The 23,590-nt window shown below is 53.9% G+C and overlaps 2 protein-coding genes across 2 annotated transcripts in view; one reads left to right on the top strand and one right to left on the bottom strand.

The window, feature by feature from the left end:
• The first annotated feature begins 963 nt into the window (after positions 1–963).
• KCNJ11 (potassium inwardly rectifying channel subfamily J member 11) lies at positions 964–4,056 on the top strand. Its single transcript, XM_004621663.2, has one exon. The coding sequence runs from the start codon at positions 1,979–1,981 to the stop codon at positions 3,140–3,142; it is 1,164 nt and encodes a 387-aa protein (XP_004621720.1). The 5' UTR covers positions 964–1,978; the 3' UTR covers positions 3,143–4,056.
• Positions 4,057–10,107: 6,051 nt separating this feature from the next.
• LOC129405940 (uncharacterized) overlaps positions 10,108–23,590 on the bottom strand; it is a 100,565-nt gene continuing 87,082 nt past the window's right edge. The window contains exons 2-5 of the mRNA XM_055143660.1: positions 17,673–17,999; positions 16,013–16,225; positions 13,767–13,851; positions 10,108–12,248 (exon numbers count right to left, since the gene is read on the bottom strand). Coding sequence (XP_054999635.1) covers positions 12,131–12,248; positions 13,767–13,851; positions 16,013–16,225; positions 17,673–17,999 — 743 coding nt within the window. The 3' untranslated portion in view covers positions 10,108–12,130. The remainder of the gene's footprint in view (positions 12,249–13,766; positions 13,852–16,012; positions 16,226–17,672; positions 18,000–23,590) is intronic.

Raw genomic sequence — 23,590 nt, 5'->3', positions numbered from 1 at the left:
GCCAGAAGAACTTGGAACCCCCAGAGAAGGGGTGAGGACACAGCTGTCTCAACGGCAAAGACTGATCAGACTTTCTTCCCAGCTGCGAGCTGGGATCCCCATTCGTGCCCCAAACCACAAGACAACCCTACGCTTGTATCTGCATTAAAAACATCACCCTTGCCTGGCACCAAGACCCGGGGATACCTCAAGTGTCCGAGCCAGTCCTAAAACAACCCTTCGGCCCCCTTGCTTCTCCTATATACGGCAGAACCCAGCCCGTCCGAGGAAGGAGGTGTAAAGCCTGGACCAGCAGTTCAACCTCTCTTTAAAGTGCAGGGGTGGGGCCAAGAGGGGATGGCGTCAGGATGGAGAAGACGCAACCAACCACCCCGGCTTCTGGGCTGCAGCAGCCAGCCGGCCCCTCTGGTGGGCGTTAACCGATGTTCTTACACCTACTAATGTTCATTATCCCCCCTCCCGCCCCCCGAGGAGGGTGTTCTCAACTCGCATCCGCTTCTCAAAGGAGGGCCCATGACTCAGAGAAGACGAAGAGCATCCCCCAAAGAGAAGGAGCGTTTTTTGCAGAAGGCAGGGAGACACCTCATCTCGCTCAGCCAGTCACGGGGCCGCCCGGCGCCGCAGCCCCGCTCCGTGCCCCTTTCCCCTGCTCTGCCCCAACGACCAGCGCCTTCGCGCCACGCCAAGGGGGGCCGGATATTGCCCCCAAGTTACGGGGACCTTGGGGGAGGGGAAACCAAGGCGACCGGGGTTGCGCCCCCCAGACAGGGAGCGCGGGTCACGAGTCCTTCCACTGCCCCCTCCCGCGCCCCAGTTCCTTGGAGCGTGGGCCGGACGGAGGAAGCTCTCCGGGTCCATCTGTTCCAGCAAACCCCCAAGGCGAGCCTGAGAGTCGCAGGAGGCCGGCGGGGAGGGGAGGGGAGAGGAGGGGCGAGGCGGGGCCAGTGCCGGTGCCCGCCCCGCCCCTGGCACCCGACTGGGTCGGGCTCCCTCTGGCGGCCCCGGGCGCCCCGTTCCACAAGGCGCGCGCCCCCCGCCCGCTATCTTCCACCGCTCCCCCCATCCCCGCCCAACACCTAGCACCCGTCTCTCTCCACGCGCCCACCCAGACGGACGGACCGACGGACTCGAGTAGGGCCCGCGCCGGCGCCCGGGCGGCAGGAGGGGGCGGGGAGGCGGCGGCGGCAGCAGCGGCGGCGGCTGGAGGCGCCCGAGCAGGTGCCGCGGCGGCGGGGACGCGCGGGCCAGGCGGGGCGCGGGGCGCGGGCAGCCGGGCGGCGCTGGAGGACTGGGGGTCGCGAGCTGAGCCGGGGAGGGGGACGGGCGATTCGGCGGGCGGAGCGCTGAATCCCCGGGAGACCCAGGACAAACAGACAGAGAGCTGGAGCGGGGTTCCCCCCACCCCCACCCCCCGAATCGCTACGGGAGCGCAATCCTGGCCACGGGGAGGGGAGAGGGTTGGAGTAGGAAAGAAGGGACAGCCCGGGAGGTGAGACTGGGAGTCGGGGGTGGGTCGGCCCAGGACACGGGAGCCTGGAGGGGAGCCAGGGGGCAGACATGGGTGAGGCGGCGGGGGACCGGGCCGGGCTAGCGTGAGGTCGGGGCAGCTAAGTTAGATCCGGAAAGGAGAGGTCACCTTCCTCGAGGTGGGGGCTGAGAAGCCAAGCTCAGAGGGGCGTGGGGGTCATAGCCGGGAAGCCTGGGGGTACCAGGAAGTGGGGCAGTGTGGAGTTGGGGATCCAGGACCAGGTAAGGAGCCGGCTGGGTGGGGGACTCCAAGACTGAGCAGGTGGAGGTGAGGATGAGGCTGGGTAAGGAGGCGACTCAGAAGTGACACCCGCACACAGGCACGCACGCACGCACGCACAGAGCAGCGTGCCCAGACAGGAAAGCGCCCCCGCCAGCGCCAGCGAGGCCCTAAGCTCCGGCCGGGGACGCCCCCCATGGGGGAGGCGTCTCCTCGCCGGTGGCTGGCACCATGCTGTCCCGGAAGGGCATCATTCCTGAGGAGTACGTGCTGACCCGCCTGGCCGAGGACCCCGCCGAGCCGCGGTACCGCGCGCGCGAACGCAGGGCCCGCTTCGTGTCCAAGAACGGCAACTGCAACGTAGCGCACAAGAACATCCGCGAGCAGGGCCGCTTCCTGCAGGACGTCTTCACCACGCTGGTGGACCTCAAGTGGCCGCACACGCTGCTCATCTTCACCATGTCCTTCCTGTGCAGCTGGCTGCTCTTCGCCATGGTCTGGTGGCTCATCGCCTTCGCCCACGGGGACCTGGCGCCCAGCGAGGGCACCGACGCCGCCTGCGTCACCAACATCCACTCGTTCTCCTCCGCCTTCCTCTTCTCCATCGAGGTCCAGGTGACCATTGGCTTCGGCGGGCGCATGGTGACGGAGGAGTGCCCGCTGGCCATCCTGATCCTCATCGTGCAGAACATCGTGGGGCTCATGATCAACGCCATCATGCTGGGCTGCATCTTCATGAAGACGGCGCAGGCGCACCGGCGCGCCGAGACGCTCATCTTCAGCAAGCACGCGGTCATCGCAGTGCGTCAGGGCCGCCTCTGCTTCATGCTGCGCGTGGGCGACCTCCGCAAGAGCATGATCATCAGCGCCACCATCCACATGCAGGTGGTGCGCAAGACCACCAGCCCCGAGGGCGAGGTGGTGCCCCTCCACCAGGTGGACATCCCCATGGAGAACGGCGTGGGGGGCAACAGCATCTTCCTGGTGGCCCCGCTCATCATCTACCACGTCATCGATGCCAACAGCCCGCTCTACGACCTGGCCCCCGGCGACCTGCACCACCACCAGGACCTGGAGGTCATCGTCATCCTGGAGGGCGTGGTGGAGACCACGGGCATCACCACGCAGGCGCGCACCTCCTACCTGGCCGACGAGATCCTGTGGGGTCAGCGCTTCGTCCCCATCGTGGCCGAGGAGGACGGCCGCTACTCGGTGGACTACTCCAAGTTTGGCAACACCGTCAAAGTGCCCACGCCCCTCTGTACCGCCCGCCAGCTGGACGAGGACCGCAGCCTGCTGGACGCTGTCACGCTGGCCTCCACCCGCGGGCCCCTGCGTAAGCGAAGCGTGGCCGTGGCCAAGGCCAAGCCCAAGTTCAGCATCTCTCTGGATTAGCCAGGCTGCTTTCCCCACCCCGCGGGACCCCGCCATGGTGTGTCTGTCCACAGGCAGTGTGGTGTGGTATGTCACGTGGACATAGTGCGCCCCTCTCCCGCCCGGGGCCAGTCCTGGTCCTGAAGTGGGGCCCGGTGGGGCCCCCGGCGCTCTCAGTTCAGCCTCGCCCATGCTGCGCCATAGTCACGGCGCTATTTCTGGCCGCTGCAGGTTATTTTTGTCCCGGCTTTTTCCTGCCCAGCTCAGGATGGCTTGCCTCCGGCGAGGGGAGCTATGGGAAGGAAGGGTCAGGCAGCCCGTCCTGGACCCCCGCGACCCACAGAGCAGCTGGGCAGGTCTGAGGAAGAACAGCGTCTAGGTGGGGCGGAGTGCAGCTCTGTGGTGTGTGTCTCAGACAGAGAGGTGGGGAGGTGGCCAGTGGGGACGCGTGTTCCCCCAGGAGGACTGAAGGTGTTTATCCTGCACAGACAGGTGTGAGGGGACACGGTTTCCCCTGCACAGACTTTGGAGGAAACACAGGGGGTACAGTGGGCCCCTGGGCCCTGTCCCGGCTGCCCCTGTGTGCAAGGCCCCACAGAGATGCCTGCTGCTGTGCTCTGGCCACTCAGGACACACACCCAACAGGCAAAGAGAGAGGGTTCTGGCCCACTGCACTTGGGGACCCTCAGACCGTGACCCCAGCATCTCTATAGCTGCTGCCACTCATTGTCCCAGAGGGGAACCATGGGGGGTCCTTGGGGTGCTAGAAAAGGGGCCCGTGGGAAAGTTCAGGAGGCATGAGTGAGGTCCCTGGAGCAAAGGAGGCCCTGGGTCCCCACAGGCTTGACCCCAGCCGGGACTCTTGGAGCAGTGCTGTGTGTCCTGGCCCAGAATTCTACCTTCTCTGTTGTCAATAAACCCCCTTCATGACCTAAGCTCTGGGCTGTTCTTGCTGGGGGAGGCAGGGAGCCTGTCTGGGGACAGAGAGGGCAGATGCTGGCAGCTGTGCGTTCAGGAGGTGCCATGGACCTAAGACGGGCCCACTTCCCCCGTTCAGAGAGGCTTATCAAATCTTTCTGCATAGGGTCAGTGGCCCTGCCAGCCTGTCTGACCATATCAGCCTTTGGGCACACACCAGGTTTAAAGCCCAGTGCTGGGGGCTGGAGCAATAGCACAGCGGGTAGGGCATTTGCCTTGCACGTGGCCGTCCCGGGTTCGATTCCCAGCATCCCATATGGTCCCCTGAGCACCGCCAGGAGTAATTCCTGAGTGCATGAGCCAAGAATAACCCCTGTGCATTGCCAGGTATGACCCAAAAAGAAAAAAATTATAAGGCCTGGTGCTGCCTCCACCAGCAGGGAGCCGGAGAACTGAGAGGCCGGGAGGGAGGGTCCCACAGCACAGATACTCGCTCGGCAGTGCTGGAGCTGGGAGCATGTCAATCCTGCCCGGTTCCAACTCTGGCTCTAGTTCTCAGGCGTTGGCCAAGTCATAACCTCTCTGTGCCTCAGTTGCCTCATCTAGAACACGGCGATGCTGAGAATACCTACCTCATGGAGTTGTCATGGGAGTAAACGAACACCATGGAAACTGCTTGAAGTGCCTGGTCCTTGACAAGTGCTCAATAAATGTCACCTATTGTGATGGTTGCTGCATCAGCCCCAGGATGAGACAACAGATCCAGGAATAAGACAGGGACTTCTATTCTCTTCCCCCCGGTGGTGGGTGAGAGTTTTGATCTTCAATACAGCGCCCCTCCCAGCTCAGCCCTCCCAACCATGGCTGACCCAGTTTCTGATCATCTGGCCTCTGTGTCTCTCCCTGCAGGTCACCTCCAAGCAGTGATGGAGCCTCTTGAGTAAAGGGGCTACAATCATTCCTCTTCTGTCAAGCACCCTCAGTAGTTCCCCATCACTGGATTGAGGGTATACTCCATGGCCAGCCATTTGGGTTTCACCTGCTCTCCAGTCTTGCAGCTCACTACCCTCTTACCAGAATCCATTGCCCTCAGCCACCTGCAGCTGCCAGAGCCCCTCCTTGCAACAATATTTACTGTCCTAGCCTCAAACATTTACTGTGTGTGGCTCTCCCCTGGAATTCCCAGGTCTCCCTCCTCTCTTTGAGATCCATGTCAGTCCAGCCCGGTGATGCCTCACTAAAGTCTTCCCTGCTTCCTTGCATACAGATGGTCCATTCCCTTTCGTCCTGTTGGTGGGATTTCTACTTTGGCCTTTCTTAGGGAGATGGATGGATGGATGGATGGATGGATGGATGGATGGGTGATAGGTAGAAGGAAGGCACATGGATGTGTGAGTGGAAGGGTGGGTGTGTGGGTAGATGGATGAATAGGTGGATAGGTAGATGAACGGGTGGATGGGTGGATGCATAAATGGGTGGATGGATGGATGATGGTGCAGAGGATAAGAAACCAGTGCTGTGGGCTGAGGCCTCCCGAGGGCCTTTGCTGCATCCGTGGGAGTTTCTCACACCCTCCAGAGGCAGAGCCGAGCAGCCGGGAGCTGCTCCTGCAGGTCTAGTCACTGAGCCCGCCCCTGTCTGAACCCACAGTCACCCTTCCTGACAGACTGATCTGTGCCTGATGCAGAAGAGATGAGAAGTCACTCAAAACCCTCCGGGTGAGGGCGTGCCTGGTTCTCAGCTTGGTGTCCTGAGGGCCAGACTCACCTTCCCCAGGGCCATCCTTGGATCCCAACTAGAGAAACCTCCCCCCTAACCCACCTCCAGGGGCTGCTGACGGTAAACAAGCAGGACTGTGGGATCAGCGCCACCTGCTGGCCATAGGGAAAACTGACCCGATCCCAGGAAACCAGAGACACCTGGTCCTACCTTCTGGGGTTCCTGTGAGACACCCTCAGCCCCAAAGCCTGACTAGGGAGGATCTAGAAGGGGAGCAGCCTGCCTTGGTCCAGCTGGGTGATCCTGCTCGCCAGCAGCGCTCGCTCCCTGTCTCTAAGGCACTGGGTTCTTAAAGCTGGACCTGCAAGCTGATCGCCACCCATCAGGAACCCTCAGCCACAGGCATTAGTCTCTGACTTTCCTCCTGCAGATGGCGCCCGAGAGCAGATGAAGCTAGCCCACAGCCTGTGGGCGCGCCTGGCCCTATCCCTGGGTGAGGGGCTGCAGGAGGCGCTCAGAGGGCCAGGGAGGCGGGACCGACAGACAGGACAGGGAAGGTGCTGGCCTTCTGCCGGGCTGACCCAACACCACCTATGGCCCCTCACGCCCTGCCACGAGTGATGCCTGAGCACAGAGGCAGGAGTACGGTCTGAGCATCACTGGGTGAGGCTCAATAACCCAAATCCAAGCCGCCTGCAGGTGAGGAAACATGACCAGAAGTTGCGTGAACTTGGTAAAACTCTCGCCACAGGTAGGTTTGGACCAAGTCCCAAGGCCAAACTCTCTCCTTTCTCCACAGCATGTGCAGGGGCCTGGGCCCCATGTGGCTGGGCAGTGGCTGTGTCCACACCCGAAACAGGATGAAATATGTACCCAGGTCCAACTTTAAGAACCCAGTGCCTTAGAGAGAGGAAGCCCCCGCCCCCGCCCCTCCAGTTCTGAGTTGAACGCAGGCTAGTGTGCGAGCAGCCTACGTACCACTTAAACTATTCAGAGGGCACGGGGCCCTCCCTGATCTTTGCTACTAGGGGTTGGGGGGCACACCCAGTGGTGCTCAGGGCTTATACCTGGCTCTGTGCTCAGGGCTCACTCCTGGCAGTGCTCAGAGACCGTGTATGGGGCCAGGGGTTGAGCCTGGGTCAGCCGTGTACAAGGCAAGCCTAACCCTGGAAAACCTCCAGACCTCACTGACATTTTCACCCAGGTGTAAGATGAACCCTCCACTTCCTGCTCCTTGCAAGAGGACTGGGACCCCTTCCCTCCAGGGTGTCCTCACCCCAGGTGGCACTGCTTGGGCACCCCAATCTGTCCCCAAGTCAGGCCAGGAGGTGGAGCTCACAGAGAAGGGAAACCAAGGCACCTTCCTCTCACCGTGAGCAAACAGCTACTTAGACAAAGGAGACTCCGGGTCTCCTGGGAACCAGCCCGTGCCCTGTGTCCTCGGCTTTGGCCTCCTCAGCCACCACCTCAGACCACACGTGGCCCACAGAGGTGACCCCCCGCCCTTCTCACCGTCTCCAGAGGCGGTGCCTTCCCCACCCAGCCTTTCCCTCCAGCCTCCCCAACAGCTTTTCTGGGGAAGGCCTGGCCCAGGGAGCCTGGGTCCTCCCCACAGTTCCCTGGGGTCGCCTCAGGTACAGGTGACCTATACCTTAACGAGACATGCAGAAGACGTTGGATAGAAGACGTGGATTCTGCCGCTCAGGTCCTGCCGATGGCAGCCTGAGGCAGCTGTGAAGAACAACAGGAGAAGCTGGAGTAAGGAGTGGAATACGGTGAGAACCGGCTTCCAGAGGGTTTGTCCACGAGAATCGAAATCACTGGCATCTGGAAACAGCAGTAGCGCAGCGGGGAGGGTGCTCCCCTGGCATGTGGCCAACCCAAGTTCAATCCCTGGCACCCATGTGATCTCCTAAGCATCACCAGGAGTGATCCCTGAGCACAGAGCCAGAGGTGGGCTCTGAGCATCGCTGGGTGTGGCCCCCCAACACACCAATAATGAGATCTCCGGTGTCCTGTGAGGCGCACTGGTCTGGGGCTTCCTGCATCTTCAGGGAAAGAGACTGTTTCCATCTCCAGGGCTCCAGGAGGCAGGATGGGGGCAGGGGTGGGAGGCTGGGCCTCTGGCATAGGAGTCAGCGTGCACTTGCCCCTCTCCCTTGGGCCCCAAGTCCTCCCTGGCATGATGCCACTGAGGGGACAATGGTACAAAGGACAAAGCAACTAACGATGCTTCTCTTTCCTTCCCTGGGAGTAGCGAGACCAAACAAGAGCCCAGCAGGTCAGCAGACTCCAGAAGCTTCCTTCAGCCCATGGGTGTCACAGGCCTCCCTTCCTGAGTGGGGACTGGCACTCTGCAGCACGGGGAGTAAATAGTTTCTCCTCTGCGGACCCACTGGGGCAAGCAAAGCCGGCTCCAGGCCCCCAGCCACAGTGCTCTCTCCACTCCTCCTGGGTTTCCCTGATGGGGCAAGGAACTCGCTCAGCGTGAGGGGAGCAAGGTAGATGCCGGGCAGTTCTGAGACTCAAGTTCCTTTTTGTTAAATTCCTACGGTATCCCCGATTTCCTTTCCACATTGGAACTAGAAGGGTGGAAATCATCCCAACGTTCTGTCCTTCCCCTCCTGTCTCTCCAGGTCCGCCTGGCTTCTTAGTACTGCGCCCTCACGCCTTGGCGCCCTTCCTCTCTCCTCCCCCGTGATTCCCTCTGAGCTACACCGTGCATCCACCGATGTCCATCCCCTCTTCAAAGTTCTATCTTCCCGAGTAAAAAGACGCCATTGCAATTTTACCTATCCATCCCGCTTTCATATCATTTAACTGTTTTATTAAAATTGCTTTAAAAATATCATGATTTATTCTGATAGACTTAAAAAATCTTAACTTTCTCCCTGCTTTTTCGAAGGGTGTCACCCTCTCTCCACCACTGGGAACAACTTGAATTTCCTTCCTCAGCTCCAGTCCCAGCTATGCCAAGTCCCTTCTTCCGTTTCTGTGCTTGGGAGCCATAGATACGATAATATCCACATGACATATTGGCGCCCTAGCGGGGTGGCACGGGGTCTTCTAAACCAAGAGGCTAAACAGCTGGTCTGACCATGCCTGTATCTCCCTCATTTGTGAACCAGAAACTCCGCCTCAGCGTCCCTGGTCCAGCAACCAGTAGATTGTGAACAGGCCTCTCTGCCTCTGCCGAGGTCTTTAATAGAACTGTGTGTCTCTGATAACTGCACTGTTAGAGCTACACTGTAGCTTTTCTTATTTTTAACTGGGTACATTGATTTGGGGCAGGGAGCTGGGCCACACCCACCTGTGTCAGGGCTTATTTCTCTATGCTCGGGGATCAGACCTGGCCATGCCCTGGGGACCTTGTGATGACCCATGCAAGGCAATGCCTTAAATCCTCTTTGCCCAATATTCATTTCTGGGGTTTTTGTTGTTTTTTCTTTCGGGGCTACATCAGGTGTTGCTCAGGGTTTACTCCTTGCTCGGCACTCAGAGATCGATCTTAGCTGTACTCGGGGACCATACGGAGAACAGGGGATCAAACTAGGGTCAGCCTCATGCAGGGAAGGACCTACCCACTGTACTTCTCTCCAACATCCCTGATATTAATTTTTAAGAGCAAAGATTTATGACTCAGGGGCGCACTGTCAGCACACCATGCCGACCCCAACATGCCAGTACCCCTCCACCACAGCCCCCTGGGCCCTTTCATCCAGCCCCTCCCTCCCCCCTGCAACCTTGACTCAGCATCTAAGGGTTTCCTCTCACTGAACACTGTCACTCCCTGCTCTCTTCACCCCTCCCAGGAGTGCACCATGCTGTACCTTACCCAGGACAACGCCTGGCACGAGGCCCTCCACATCCTTGTTACCTGGCTGAGGTGCTGCACCTTGTCTAATTATGAAACGAGATTCAGTTACAGAACACAGGACAAGAGCCAAGCACACCAACCAACAGGTCCCCCCTTAAAAACAAACCAGAACTCTCCAGCAGGAGCACCTGGCCTAGGCCTCAGGACCCAGCCCACCCTGCACAGCCCCTTCTGCTCAGACTCTCCCTGGTGGTCAGGCCCCATCTCCACCCTCCATGGGTCCCCAGACACAGACAAAGCATCCGCCTGCTGTCACGAAACAATGCAGATGGACTCAGAGAGAAAGGAGAGTGGGGAGGACACTGGTCTTGACTGTCACTCAGGGTTTAATCCCAGGTACCCCATATGGTGCCCTAGGCCCCACCAGGAGTGATTCCTGAGCACAGAGTCAGGAGTAAGTCCTGATGTGGCCCCAAACCAAAAACAAACAAACAATAACAAAAAACCAAAAGAATGACACAGAGCTAGGAAATCTGAAATGTAGTTTACTTTTATTTACATTTACTACAGCCATTATAAAGGTTATATAAAAGCATTGCTTTCTTCTCCTGAACAAGCTGGGGGATGGGAAGGGAGCTGGAACTTCTCTACTCAAGTCACTGACTCAGTGAAGTCAGCGACTCACTGCCTCTGTGCGGGGCCTGGAGGTACTGTACAGGAACGGCTGAGTCCGGCTTCCTGAGAAAGTCAGGCGCCCATGCTGGGAGCACTCGCTGGTCTTCACGTGAGGCTGCAGAGCAGTGTCCAAGAGAGATGGGCACCGGTGCTCAGGATCGAGGGGAGAGGACGTCGGGGAGAGGCTGCAGGCCCTGATGCCAGGTAACATCCGGAAGGACCGAATGGAGCAGGAGCCCCTAAGCGGCTGGTGCTGGTCCGGGTGGCAGAGTATTGACGCTGTCGCACCTGGTCAGAACTCAGCCTCCGTGGGGCTGGGCGGACAGGACAGCGGGGACGCCGCTTGCCCTGCACACCGCAGACCTGTCTGGGTTCAATCCCAGCACACATATGGTCCCCTGAGCCTGCGAGGAGTGATCTCTGAGCACAGAGTCCGGAGTCCTGAGCATTGCCAGGTATGGCTCCCAGAAAAACAATAAATAAAACATCTTTGTGGAGAGTTGTATCACTGCTTTAAATACAGAAACTCATAAATATTGGGGGTGGGAGTAAACAAACACAAATAGTAGGGGGATCAAACACACACACAAATATTGGGGGATGAAACACACAAATATTAGGGGTTAAGCAAACACATAAATATTGGGGGGGGATTTGGCACTTCCCAGTGTTCCGTGTCTAGAGCAGAAAGTGCTTAAGAGCACTGGGGGTGGGGCAGAAAGGATGTGGTACCCAGGATCCAACCCAGGGTCTTTGCCATGCCAAGGGTGAGCACTTGCAGGCGAGCTACACCCCAGCCCCCAGGGCTGTTCTGTTTGTAAACTGATGGAACACTGGTTGGTACCAGGATAGGTTTCAAGTATACAATTATACATCTTTGAGAGCTGTCGTGCCCTATTCTCCTCCAAAGGGCTGACGACTTTACCACTGTGAACTAGAACCCACCGCACCCCAACACCTCCTCCAATTCTTTTGTGCTCTTATACTCTGGAAACCTGAGATTGGTTTGGTCTGATCTCTTGCTTTGCTCCTTATATCCTAAGAAATCTATGAGTATCTGGCATTTATCTTCATCTCTGAGTTATTTTGCTTAGTGTAACACTCTCCATCTGTGGTATCAGAAGGGGTGACAATTCATCTTTTCTTCCTTTCTTTTTGCTGTTTGTTTTTGGGGCCACACTTAGTGGTGTGTGGGGCTACTCCCAGTTCAGTGCTTGGCAGTTGCTCCTGGCAGTCCTCAGGGGACCAGGCAGAGCTATGGATGAACCCTGGGCTCCCCACATACAAAGCACGTGTTCATCCCATTTCATGCTCTCTCCAGGGCAAGAAATCATCTTCTTAGTGGAGTAGTACTCCATGGTGAATATTTACCACAACTTCTTTATCCAGCCATGTGTCCTTAGAAACTTGGGCTGTTTCTATGAAGAAGATATTGTAAGTATTGCAAAGGGCTGAGAGATGGGCACAGTGAGTAAGGCACTTGTCTTGTATGCAGCCACCAATATGGTCCCTAAGCACTGCTAGGATCCTTGCATGTGTGAGGATCCCTGGCGCCATACAAAACAATTTTTTGTAAATATATATATATATATATATATATATATATGCACACACACATATATACATATATATTTGGTAAAAAATTTGTAAAAAATATTTTGTAAAACAAAATATTTTTTGTGTGTATGACCCCTTGTATCATATAACAATAACTAGTGTTTAAAGCTAGGGACACGGTGCAAGTAGTTATGCACCTTAATGTGTGGTGTACAAGGCCCTGAGTTCAAGCCCAGGTACCATAAGCAACCTTGAGCAAGTCGCCTGATGACGGCATGGGGCAAAGGGCAGCCCATGACTGAGTTTCCTGGCGCAGGACAGGATCACGGAGTAGGAGGCATGGGGACATCACTGCAAGAAACCACAGATCCGGTAGGAGAAAGATACTTGTAGTTCTCTGAATGAACACTTTGCTGTGGTTTTCTCTGTCGGTGTCTTGACCTGGAACGTTGAAAAAAACAAGGCAAGAAATATGAGGACTAAAACATGAAGAACACAAGAAACACTGCAGCCCGTGTTATTTCTTGTGGGTTCCTCATGGGTGTAGGTCCCTTCAGGAGAGTAAGTGACGAATCAGCTGAACCCCTTTGGGTAAGACATTTCAACCTTGGTCACGCTACATTTCCTAAACCATTTTATCATTGGATGCCATAGCTTTGGAGATTCTGCCTCGGCAGGCCTGTAAATAACTGAAAGCACTTTTTTTGTTTGTTTTGCTCTATACATGTGAGTCACATTCCTGCCCTAGGTAGAACCATTTGGGTTGAAGAGGGGGAGGGGTGGAGGCGGCACACCCACTTTAACCAACACATTTACACTGGTCACCTGAACCGCTAAAGCTTTAGCACTTTTATATGCATAAAAGTATGGGGGTCATACCTGGAAGTGGTCAGGGGTTACGCCTGGAGGGGCTCAGGGGACCATGATTACTGAGCACTGAACCCAGAGCCCCCACATTCAAGCATGTGAGCTAGCCCATTGCACTATATGTGTGTGTGTGTGTATATGTGTGTGAGTGTGTATGTTCTTATTTTTTTGTTTGTTTGTTTTTCGATCACATCCAGCTGTGTTCAGGGCTTACTCCTGGCCCTGTGCTAAAGAAACACTCCTGGCGGCTTGAGGGACCACGTGGGGTGCCAGTGACCAAACCAGGCTGGCTGTGTGCAAGGCAATTGCCCTTCCCACTGTACTCAGACTGGTCCCGGGGATAAACATATTTGGAAACAAGCTTTAATTTGGAAATACTTAATAAGGCTAGAAAAATATTAGATTTGTTTTTATTATCAAGACACTGATTTACACAGTTGTTCATGATCAGAAGACTAGAAATTCTGAGTCAAATCAATGGTATCTGGGGCCAGAGAGAGAGAGAGAGAGAGAGAGTACAGTGGATGAGGCACTTGCCTTGAACAATGCCTGTCTGGGTTTAATCCCAGCACTACATGTGGTCCCTGCCAGGAGTGATCCCTGAGCCCAGAGCTCCTAGGTGTGGCCCCAAAGCCAAACCAACAAACACAGTAAACTCTCGTGGGAAGCTGGATGTTGGGCAGAGGGACACCCGGGGTGGCAGTGTGGAGACTCCCCCTGAGCTATGGGTGTCTGTGTGTGAGAACAAGACAGCCCGGGCCTAGCCAGGGAGGCTCAACACTGACAGGGCGCAGGGGCAGACGGCCACTGAGAGATCAGGTAGGAAAGTCCCCAACACAGCAGCAGAAAACACAAAGCACACTGACAACACCCCAACCGAGGGCTGGGCTCAGTGGCAAGCAGCTGCCTTGTATGTGTGAGGCCCTGGGTTTGACCCCCAGGCACTGCCTCCCACCCACCCTGGTCCCCCAGCCAAAGAATAAAATCCCAGCCTCAATCAGGAGCATTCCCCAACACCCTCCACTGTTTATAATCCCCGAACTCCCAGATCCAATCCCAAACACAGAACTACATTTTTTTAGACCCCCTTACCTCAGCCAATATATAACAAAAGCTGCTATAACAATGGCCAGAACAGAACCAATCACCGACATGGCAATTGTTAGGCCCACAGATTCTGCAGAGAGAAAGAAGAGAATGTTAAGAGAAAGCTTAAAGGAACCGCACCACCCTACTTAGATCTCTGTGGCTGTGTGTCCTCCTCCTGTCAGAGGGAAGCCCGACTCCTGCCTCCATCCCCACTGCACACCCAACACACTGTGATCTGGGCTTGCCAGACATGCTCTGCAGTCCTCAGCACCATGCACGTGCACACACGCCAGCCACACGCAGGCTCCAGTCACAAATGCAAACACACGCCCCTTGCACACTACTCTCTCCAAAGCATCTGACTCTTCACGCAGGGCCTCCTGGGAACCCCATGGGCCGTGGGTATGATGTCTGGACCTGGGGCTTCAGGAACATGGTAGGTCCTGAGGGTTAAGCACCCACCTGCCCCCTGCTCAGTGGTATTTGTGCACCTAGAAAAGAGCCCCCGAGAGACTCTGTCCCTTCCTGCATGAGGATACAGCGAGTCTGCAGCCGGGACGAGGGCCCTCACCCATCCATGCTGACATCCTCATCTCAGACCGAAGCAAATACTTTGCTGCTGTGAATAAGCCACTGGAGGCTGTGGCAACTTCTTACAGAAAAGCAGCCTGGTTTGGAAAAAGGTACTGGGGCCCAGGTGCCTGCTTTGCACACAGCTGAGCCCAGCTGAACCGCCTGAGTCCCACCAGGAGGAATCCCTGAGTGCTGAGCCAGGACTCAACCCTGAGCATTTCGGGGCATAGCCGAAACTGCTGCCTCCACATAAATAAACAGCCCAAACAGGCCAAGAAATATATACACACTCCAGACAAGCCCTACGTGTCACACATTATTTCCTGCATGCATGCGTCAGCCCCACAACACCTGCCCATTGACTACCCCCTCGCCCCCAGACTGAATCTGAGCAGACTCCCTTGTCCTTTCTGCCAGGAAAATTCCCCTCTCCCTCCAGGACCATGCCAGGCCCCGTGTGGCACATCCAGACCACACTGCCCTGCTTTGTCCGGGCCCGGTCAGGCCCTGCCATCCAGGGAAGCTCTTGGCTCACACCAGGGCATGGGCCCAGCAAAGGATCCCATCCGGTAACAGAGCCATGACCAAAAAGGCCAGGATCTGATCTCTGTGACCATCTCTCCTCTGAGTCAGAGGGATCCCAGATTCATGTGGCCTAGCACTCCCTTTGCAGAAAAATATTATGCATCACACCCAACACCTCCGCGCCCCCACCCCCCTCCCTGCCAGAATACCTTTTTATTGGGTTTTGTTTGCTTGCTTGCTTGCTGGGTAACACCCGGCGATGCTTTGGGGTTACTCCTGGCACCACACTCAGGAATTACTCCTGGCAGTACTTGAGGACCATATGAGATGAGGGGATTGAACCCAGGTTGGTTTTGTGAAAGGCAAATGCCCTCCCCTCTGTACTATCGCTCTGGCACTAATGTTTGTTTTTGACAGTGCTAAAGTTTACTCATGGCTTTGCACTCAGGGATCACTCTTGAAGTGCTTGGGGGGCCCATATGGGATGCCAGGGATCAAACCTAGGTTCGCTATGTTCAAGGCAGGTGCCCTACCTGCTGTACTCTCACTCAGCACCCCCCTCCAAGCTACCTTCTGTAAGGGAGCAAGCAGAAAGCGCTCCCCTGTCACGCCTGAGGTTACTACTGTAACCTGGGTGGCTCCAGTGTCCTTCCACTAGGGGGCGGAATTGCCCACTTTACAAAAGTCAGACCTAGACCCAGGGTCCAGGGTAGAGTTCCAGGCCAGAGGTAGAGGAACACCCTCCTCTACAGTCTCTGATCCCCAAGTTCAGCACATGAGCCAGAATGACCGACTTGGCCTCTCCTATGTCTGGTGTGGCCTAAAGTCTGACCGGAAGAGTCGTGAAAGGGTGGGATCTTTGGCCTCTGACAGACCCTCGTCTCAAGAGACATGGACATGACTGACCTTTTCATAGAGGCCACCTAGATTGCTTAACTGCTGTGAGTGAATATACAACCCTGATTGGAGGAGCACTCCCACTCTCCTCCCGTCCTCCCCAGTCTCCCACCGCTCCCCACACCTCCCAACTTATGGGGACTGTCAGCATCATGACTGTCACCTCTGGGGCTGACACACCCCAGGCACTCCCCTAGGCAGCCAGGGCAGAAGCAACAGGTGTTACTCCCTCTATAGGTTATCCCCCTGCTCACCTGGCCCAGTGGGGGCGCTGTTCCCCGCCTGGCAGGGGAGTAAGGCAGAGGGCTTTATGTCCCGACACTGGCACACAGTCCTGTTGTCCTTCTCTGAGGGCTTTCGCTTCAAGGTGCAGTTGACACTGAACGTGTTCTGGGGAGAGAAGCAACTCGGCGTGCAGGTGACCATGATGTTTTCATGCGGCTTCCCAGTGCTGTTGGCCTGAGCTGCTGGGACAGAGTGGACAGTAAGGGTAGGTAGGAACCAGCTGCGTCTCCACTCCCCAGTTCTGACCCGCCATGAGCCTCTGGGAAAGGGACGTCAGCTGAAAGGGAGTCGAAGCTACTGAGGACAGTGGGATTAATACTAGACAGGCTGTGACCCTGATACCTTGGAGAACCTGAGGAGAGCAGTGGAACATGGCTGTGGTGGGCAGGGCCGATGTCCATTCTTTAGTGACCAAAGAATGGCAAAGTCACCTCTCCCAGGGCCAGGGACACAGCTCAAAGAGGCTAGAACAGGTACCTGGCATGCTCAGGACCCTGAGCTTGACCCCCAGTGGCACGTTAGCACGGTCAGACCCCAAAGCCCCACTGGTTCTGACGAGAGCACATCTCCCAGTTAAAGGCTCCTAACCATTGGTTCAGACAGCTGGGCTAAGTATCTCTGGGTGAGGGCACCAAATTGCCTGAATATTGCTCAGGTGCCCCCTAATAATAATAATAACAATAATAACAATAATAATAATAAGAAGAAGAAGAAGAAGAAGAAGAAGAAAAAGAACTGCATCTCCTACCTCCTCTGCAGCTGAGTATTAGCACATGAACTTAGTAGCAGGAGCAATTTTCAAAATGTATCCGGCTGTGCTCAGCGCTTACTCCTGGCTCTGCAATCAGGGATCACTCCTGGCAGGCTTGGGGGACTGTATGGGGAGTCAGGAATCAAACCCGAGTGGGCAGCATGCAAGTCAACTGCTGTAACCCACAATATTCACTTTTGTCCCCGCCCTCCAGAGTATTTTTGTGGGGGTGGGGCAGAGGGGAGTAAAACACAGGCACAGTCCTACCCAAAAAGGAATAAGTAAAAATGAAGATGGGACAGAGAGATAATACAGGGGGCTTTACATCCACTTCCTTGCACGTGGCTGACCTTGGTTAGGTTCTCAGCACTATGTATTCCCCTGAGCACTGCCAGGTATAATGACTGAACACAGGACAAGGAATAGCATCTGAGCATCATCAAATAAAGGCCAAACTCAAACAATAAAATACAGGAGGAAGGAAGGATGAGAGGAAGATGGAAGGAAGGAAGGAAGGAAGGAAGGAAGGAAGGAAGGAAGGAAGGAAGGAAGGAAGGAAGGAAGGAAGGAAGGAAGGAAGGAGGGGAGGGAGGAAGTGAGGAAGGGAGGGAGGGAGGGAGGGAGGGAGGGAGGGAGGGAGGAAGGAAGGAAGGAAGGAAGGAAGGAAGGAAGGAAGGAAGGAAGGAAGGAAGGAAGGAAGGAAGGAAGGAAGGAAGGAAGGGATGGACGGAGGGAGGGAGGGACAGAGGGAGGGAGGAGGGAGGGGTCTGTGGCAGCCTGGGAGTGAAACCCAGATCTAACTGACTTAGGCCCATGGCCCGAATCTGTCCACATCTCCTCCCCAACACAGAGTTCCAGAGTCCTCCCTTGACACTCACCTAAAAACTCTAGCAGAATGCTTTCTTGAGAGTTTGAAGAAGTGTTTACCATCTGATAGCAGTATTGTGTATCCTGCAGTTGGACCACAAGCAGCTGCAGTGAGGCATCCTCTGTCACCAGATGCTTCAAAGAAGTGTAGGTTTCAGATCCAAGGCACGATGATAGCTCTTGGCAGCATGCCTTAAAACCCCTGAAATTGCTACCGTGACTCTTCCAATACCAGCTAGCAAACACAATCTTGAAGCCCGAGGGATGAGGAGATGAGACCATGCAGGAGATGAGATTCACAAGCTGACTGTCCCCTGCCTTCTGCTCATTCAGTGCACCTGTGACAATAAAGGACATCAGGCTGGGATGATGCTCGGTAAAAACAACTCTCAAACATTACTGCAGAACTGAAAAAAAAAATCCTTTTGGGGAGCTGAGGACCAGGAGAGGGGTGAATGGTGGGATGTGGGGAATGTTTTCAGGGACAAGAGCACTCACTCATCAACAAATATAAGACCCACCAACCTTGGTCTACACTAGTTTTCTATGCTATTTTTGATCACTTTAGTCCCTTGCAATCTCACACAAACCTCAGAATCACTTTCTCATTTCCTACAAAGAAGCAGGAGGAGCTGTACCACTCTGCCACCTTAGTGCTGTCTTCTCATCTGTAAAGTGTTCCCACCGTGTGCTGTGGGCTAAATACAGCCGTGTCCCGACCCAGTGAGGCTAATCCCCAGGTGATATTTGGAGGAGACCTTTTGGGTCAAGAGGGAGGAGTCCTGACGAATGGGGCTCATGTACCTGTAGGAGACTCAGGTGAGGGGAGATAATGAGAGACTCTGTACCTGGGGATGCAGTGAGAGCATAGAGGAGGATTCAGTCCGAGAACCATAAAGGTCTGTGCTTTAAGCCACTCAAGCAGAGGAACTTGCTATGGCAGAACAAGAAGACTAAGGCAGGAGGCTTCCTAAATCCCTTGCAACAATCATTTTTAGTTTTCACTATTTTTCTTCTTTTGTTTAATTTATTCCAAAGATGTCTCGTATCTGGGACATGGGCCTAGCAAGGGAGGAGTTGAAGCTAAAAAATAACCCTCAAAAAATTAATGACTAGGCGTGGAGCAGTAGCAAAGAGGGTAGGGTGTTTGCCTTGCACGAGGCTGATCCAGGTTCGATTCCCAGCATCCCATATGGTCCCCCAAGTACCACCAGGAGTAATTCCTCAGTGCAGAGCCAGGAGTAACCCCTGAGCATTGCCAGGTGTGACCCAAAAAGAAAAAAAAAATAATGACTAAAAATAATCCTTGGACTCTGGCACAGATTTACCAAAGGCAAGGGAAGAGACAATAGAGGTAATCTTATACTACAGTGGTAGAGCATTTGTCTTGCATGCGAATGACCCAGGTTTGATTCCGGCATCCCATATGATCCCCTGAGCACTACTAGGATTATTTCCTGAGTGCAGAGCCAGGAATAACCGCTGAGCGCTACTAGGACAGGCCCAAGATAAAAATAATATATTTTTATTTTCTATTAACAAATTAAAAAGGTCATCTTATTAAATTAAAAGAAAACTTTTTTTTTTTTTTTTTTTTTTTTTTTTTGCTTTTTGGGTCACACCTGGCGATGCACAGGGGTTACTCCTGGCTCTGCACTCAGGAATTACCCCTGGCAGTGCTCAGGGGACCATATGGGATGCTGGGATTTGAACCCGGGTCGGCCGCGTGCAAGGCAAACGCCCTACCCGCTGTGCTATATCTCCAGCCCCTAAAAGAAAACTTTTTATGTAGCTCTAAGTATTTTATTCTGGGGCTGGAGCAACAGCATAGTATGTAGGACGTTTGCCTTGCATGCGGCCGACCCGGGTTCAATTCCCAGGATCCCATATGATCCCCCAAGCACTGCCAGGAGTAATTCTGAGTACATGAACCAGGAGTAACCCCTGTGCAACTCCTGGTGTGACCCAACAAGCAAAAACAAACTGTTTTATTCTTTCTCATGGCATTTTAAATATTATGTTCTTAATTTGATTTCTGGATTGCTCATAGCAAACTTACAGAAATACTATTCGGTGGCATGGGGGTGGGGGAGGCCGGCCAGGAGTGATCCCTGAGCACAGATTCAGAGGAAGCCCTGAGCACTGCTGGGTGTGGCCCAAAAATAAACAAGAGTCAAAATAACCAATTGTGCAGGGAAGTGGGAGAAAAGAGCCCTCACCACTGTTTCTGGCAATTCTGGACTTTGTATTAGTCGTGGTTTGTATTTGAAGTGCTGTATATTTGTACCTGCTTTTCTATTTCCCTACAGACTTTTTATATTTTACTATAGAGCAATGTTCTTCAGTTAAAAACAGTCGAGGGACTCTGAAATAGACCTAGTCCTAGGCATTGGCCATAATTACTTGACTCAGGCTTCAGTCCCTGTAGTTCCTAACACCCACCATGGAATTGAGATGAACCCAGGGCAGGTGACAAACCTAACCCAGCATTGAAATAGGACCGTCCAGAAAGCACAAATGCGTGGTCTTGATGCAAGCTGTGATGACTTAAGAGACAGGCCCCATAGGGAAGGACAAGCTGAACTGGCTTGAGGAGACTTAATCTGGGATTTATGGAAAAAGCCTTGCTTGCTCTCAGAGCCCAGAGAACTAAGTGTTGGGATCTTTGTCTCCTACTGTGTTTATCCAAACAACTGCAAGTATTGATAAGAAGTAAACGTAATTGTTTCACATATAAAACTAGAAGGAAAGACAAAAGCAATGTAGATGTCCCTGGGAGACAGAGTGTCTCCACAGGTGAATCTCCCCAAGAGAATTGCCTCTGCCAAGTGTTTTATCTCTGTAAATGATCAATCACACCTAGGTGCTATACCTCAGCCCAGGACCCCCCCACACACACACACACACATGTTCTCTAAGTATGCTAGCAGCTCTGCATTAACCAGGCCATTTTCACCATCAGTCTATGAGTTCCCTGTCTCTGTCTCTGCTGGGGGAAGCCTGGGGGAGGACTGGAAGTGGCACTCACCGAAAGGGGGCCACATGGGGACCTGAAAAAATTAAAAATTGAGGGGACAGAGCATAGTGCAGTGGGTAGGGACCTTGCCTTCACACGGCCATCCCAGATTCCAGCCCTGGCACTCCATATGGTCCCCCGAGCCCACCAGGAGTAATTCCTAGTATAGAGACAGTGATTCCTGGTGTAGAGTGTGGAGGTGTTGAGCGACTCCAGAATACTTAACTGGGCCGTGAGCTTACATGACATTGGTCGTGGGATATAGGTGTGGATGCCAGAGCTTTCTGAAGTACAGAGGGTGTGGGGGAGGCTGCCTGCCCCCTCTCCAAGAAGACCCCAGAGTTCTCAGTCTGAAAACTTGTGTACCCAGAATCTGGGGCAGTTTGGTGTCTCTGCAGAGCCTAGTTGTGAGTCACTGTGGGCCGTTGGCATAGAGCCAGCCCTGGGGGTATGAGTGTGGCTGCCAGGGTTTGGGCAGGGTGGGGGCTCAGTCTCCCTGTTCCGAAGGCACCCCAGAGTTTTCAGCTGGGCAGACTGGTGTACAATGAATTTTTGTAGGAGAGAAATAAACTGCTCTTTGCCCGACATCCGCTAGGGGAGACAGCTCTCAGCCACCGAACACGCAAATCCAACCTTTCGGGTAACAGCCTGCATGGCCCACTGTTTGTCTTCTCACTTATTTTTGTTTTTTTTTCTCACTTATTTTTGAAACCGACAGGCTCCACCTGCTTTCTCACAGGTCCCCCTTCCCCTCCTGAGGCCCAACCCCCAATGACAGAGAAATAGGAGGTACTGGGAAATGGGGTAAACTGCAGACCCAGAAAAGACTGAGCGAAGACCCTGTCTGTCATCCATGTAACAAATAAAAGCTTATGGAAAGTTTAAATACAGGGGCTGGAGCGATAGCACAGCGGGTAGGGCGTTTGCCTTGCACGCGGCCGACCCGGGTTCGATCCCCGGCATCCCATATGGTCCCCCAAGCACCGCCAGGAGTAATTCCTGAGTGCAAAGCCAGGAGTAAACCCCTGAGCAGCGCTGGGTGTGACCCAAAAAGCAAAAAAAAAAAAAAAAAAAGAAAGTTTAAATACATTTCACAGCCCCACACCTGTCCTTGTGACTTTGTTACCCACAGAACCACCTCAGCAGCTACTGGCTCTGCCTCCAACAGTCGCTTAGCTGCCTGCAAGTCCCCTGCTGGCTGAGGAAAGGGTTAACTGTCTCCCTCCTTGGTGCAAGGCAGAGCCAAATGGTCATGTGCCCCGTCTTGGGTCTATGGTTAATCAGCCCATTCTAACCCATTGGTCTGATACCATTAGATTCTTTCTCTTCCTGCTCCAAAGTCAACCAGCTAGGGGTGCTGTCCAGTACGGGGATCAGGAGTGCCCCCTCTCTTTCCCATCTGGACCCTCTCATGCCACCCCTGATAGGTGTGACATACTTCAATGCACCCTAGATGGGTGTGTTCACTGTTGTGTCTGCAATTGGGGAGAAGTCCCTTGGGGTGTATTCTAAGAAACTCGCTTCACCTCTGTCTGGACTTGGGCAATTCTGTGATGGCTCTCTCCATGAATGGGAATAGTTATGACTTTTACCCAGACCTGTGGATCAGCTCATTTGTCTGTGTGAGACTGTATCACTGTATCACTGTCACCCCATTGCTCATTGATTTGCTCAAGCGGGCACCAGTAACATCTCCATTGTGAGACTAGTTGTTACTGTTTTTGCATATTAAATACGCCACGGGTAGCTTGCCAGGCTCTGGCGCGCGGGCGGGATACTTTCAGTAGTTCCAGGTTCTCCAAGACTGACCGGTGTCTTATTCATGTGTCAGGTCTGGTTCACATCTTTATGTTATGTGCTGTGATCTTCAAAAAGCTTGAGGTTTCATCTTGTGAATAAACACCCTTCCAGTAGGCCAGAGCAATAGGACAGCGAGAAGGGCATTGCCCAGCTGACCCAGATTCAATCCCTGGCATCCCAGATGGTCCCACAAGCACTGCCAGGAGTAATTTCTGAATGCAGAGCCAGGAGTAAGCCCTGAGTACTGCCAGGCATGACCCAAAAGACAAAAAGCAAAACAAAACAAACAAAAAAAAACCCTGCCCTTCCAACTTGCTAGACTCTGCCGTGTGGGTGGGATACTCTCAGGAGCTTGCAGGGCTCTCCGAGAGGGATGAAGGAATCGAACCCAGGTCAGCCGTGTGCAAGGCAAACGCCCTACCCCCTATGCTATCACTCCAGTCCTCACAATGGAAACGTTACTGGCGCCCGCTCAAGCAAATCAACGAACAATGGACGACAGTGCTACTGTGCTACCATTCCAGAGAAAGCCAAATTCACACATATTTTCTTTAAAAACTTCTAATTCAAGGCCTCCTGTGTTAAAGACCCAGGAAAGTTCATTTTTCACTCCTCCTCTCCTGGAGGAAGCTGCAAGCTGGTGGAACTTATCTATTGCCTGTTTGCTAATAAATCTGTGCCTCACAGAGACTGATAAAAAGGTAGGTGAAAAATAGTCACTTTAAATTTCAAGACTATAGGGGCCAGAGCGATAGTTCAGTGGGGAGGGTGCTTGTCTTTCATGCAGCTGACCAGGTTTGATCCTGGGCGCCATATTCTGTCCCCCAAGTTCCACCAGGAGTGATCCCTAAGCCCAAGCTAGGAATAAGCCCTGAGAACTGCTAAGTGTGGCTTCAAATATAAACGAATAAGTAAAAATAAAGTTCAAGAGTGTGCTCTTTAACTTCAATCACATTGAAGTAGGTGATTAAATACAAATAAAGTCATTTAATATATTTATTAAATACATTTATTCAGGAGTAACTGTGAATAACTGTGAGGCTTTCAGGCAAGCTGAGACCCAGCATCAATCAAAAATTAGGCTGTCACAAAAAAGGAGAACCTAAAAGAAAT

The sequence above is a fragment of the Sorex araneus genome, chromosome 6 (genome assembly GCF_027595985.1).
Source record: "Sorex araneus isolate mSorAra2 chromosome 6, mSorAra2.pri, whole genome shotgun sequence".
Classification (NCBI taxonomy): domain Eukaryota; kingdom Metazoa; phylum Chordata; class Mammalia; order Eulipotyphla; family Soricidae; genus Sorex; species Sorex araneus.
This window is presented reverse-complemented; position numbering and strand designations above follow the sequence as displayed.

Excerpts from the sequence above, each read along its gene's own strand:
- KCNJ11 (XM_004621663.2), top strand. The coding sequence starts at position 1,979 with ATGCTGTCCCGGAAGGGCATCATTCCTGAGGAGTACGTGCTGACCCGC.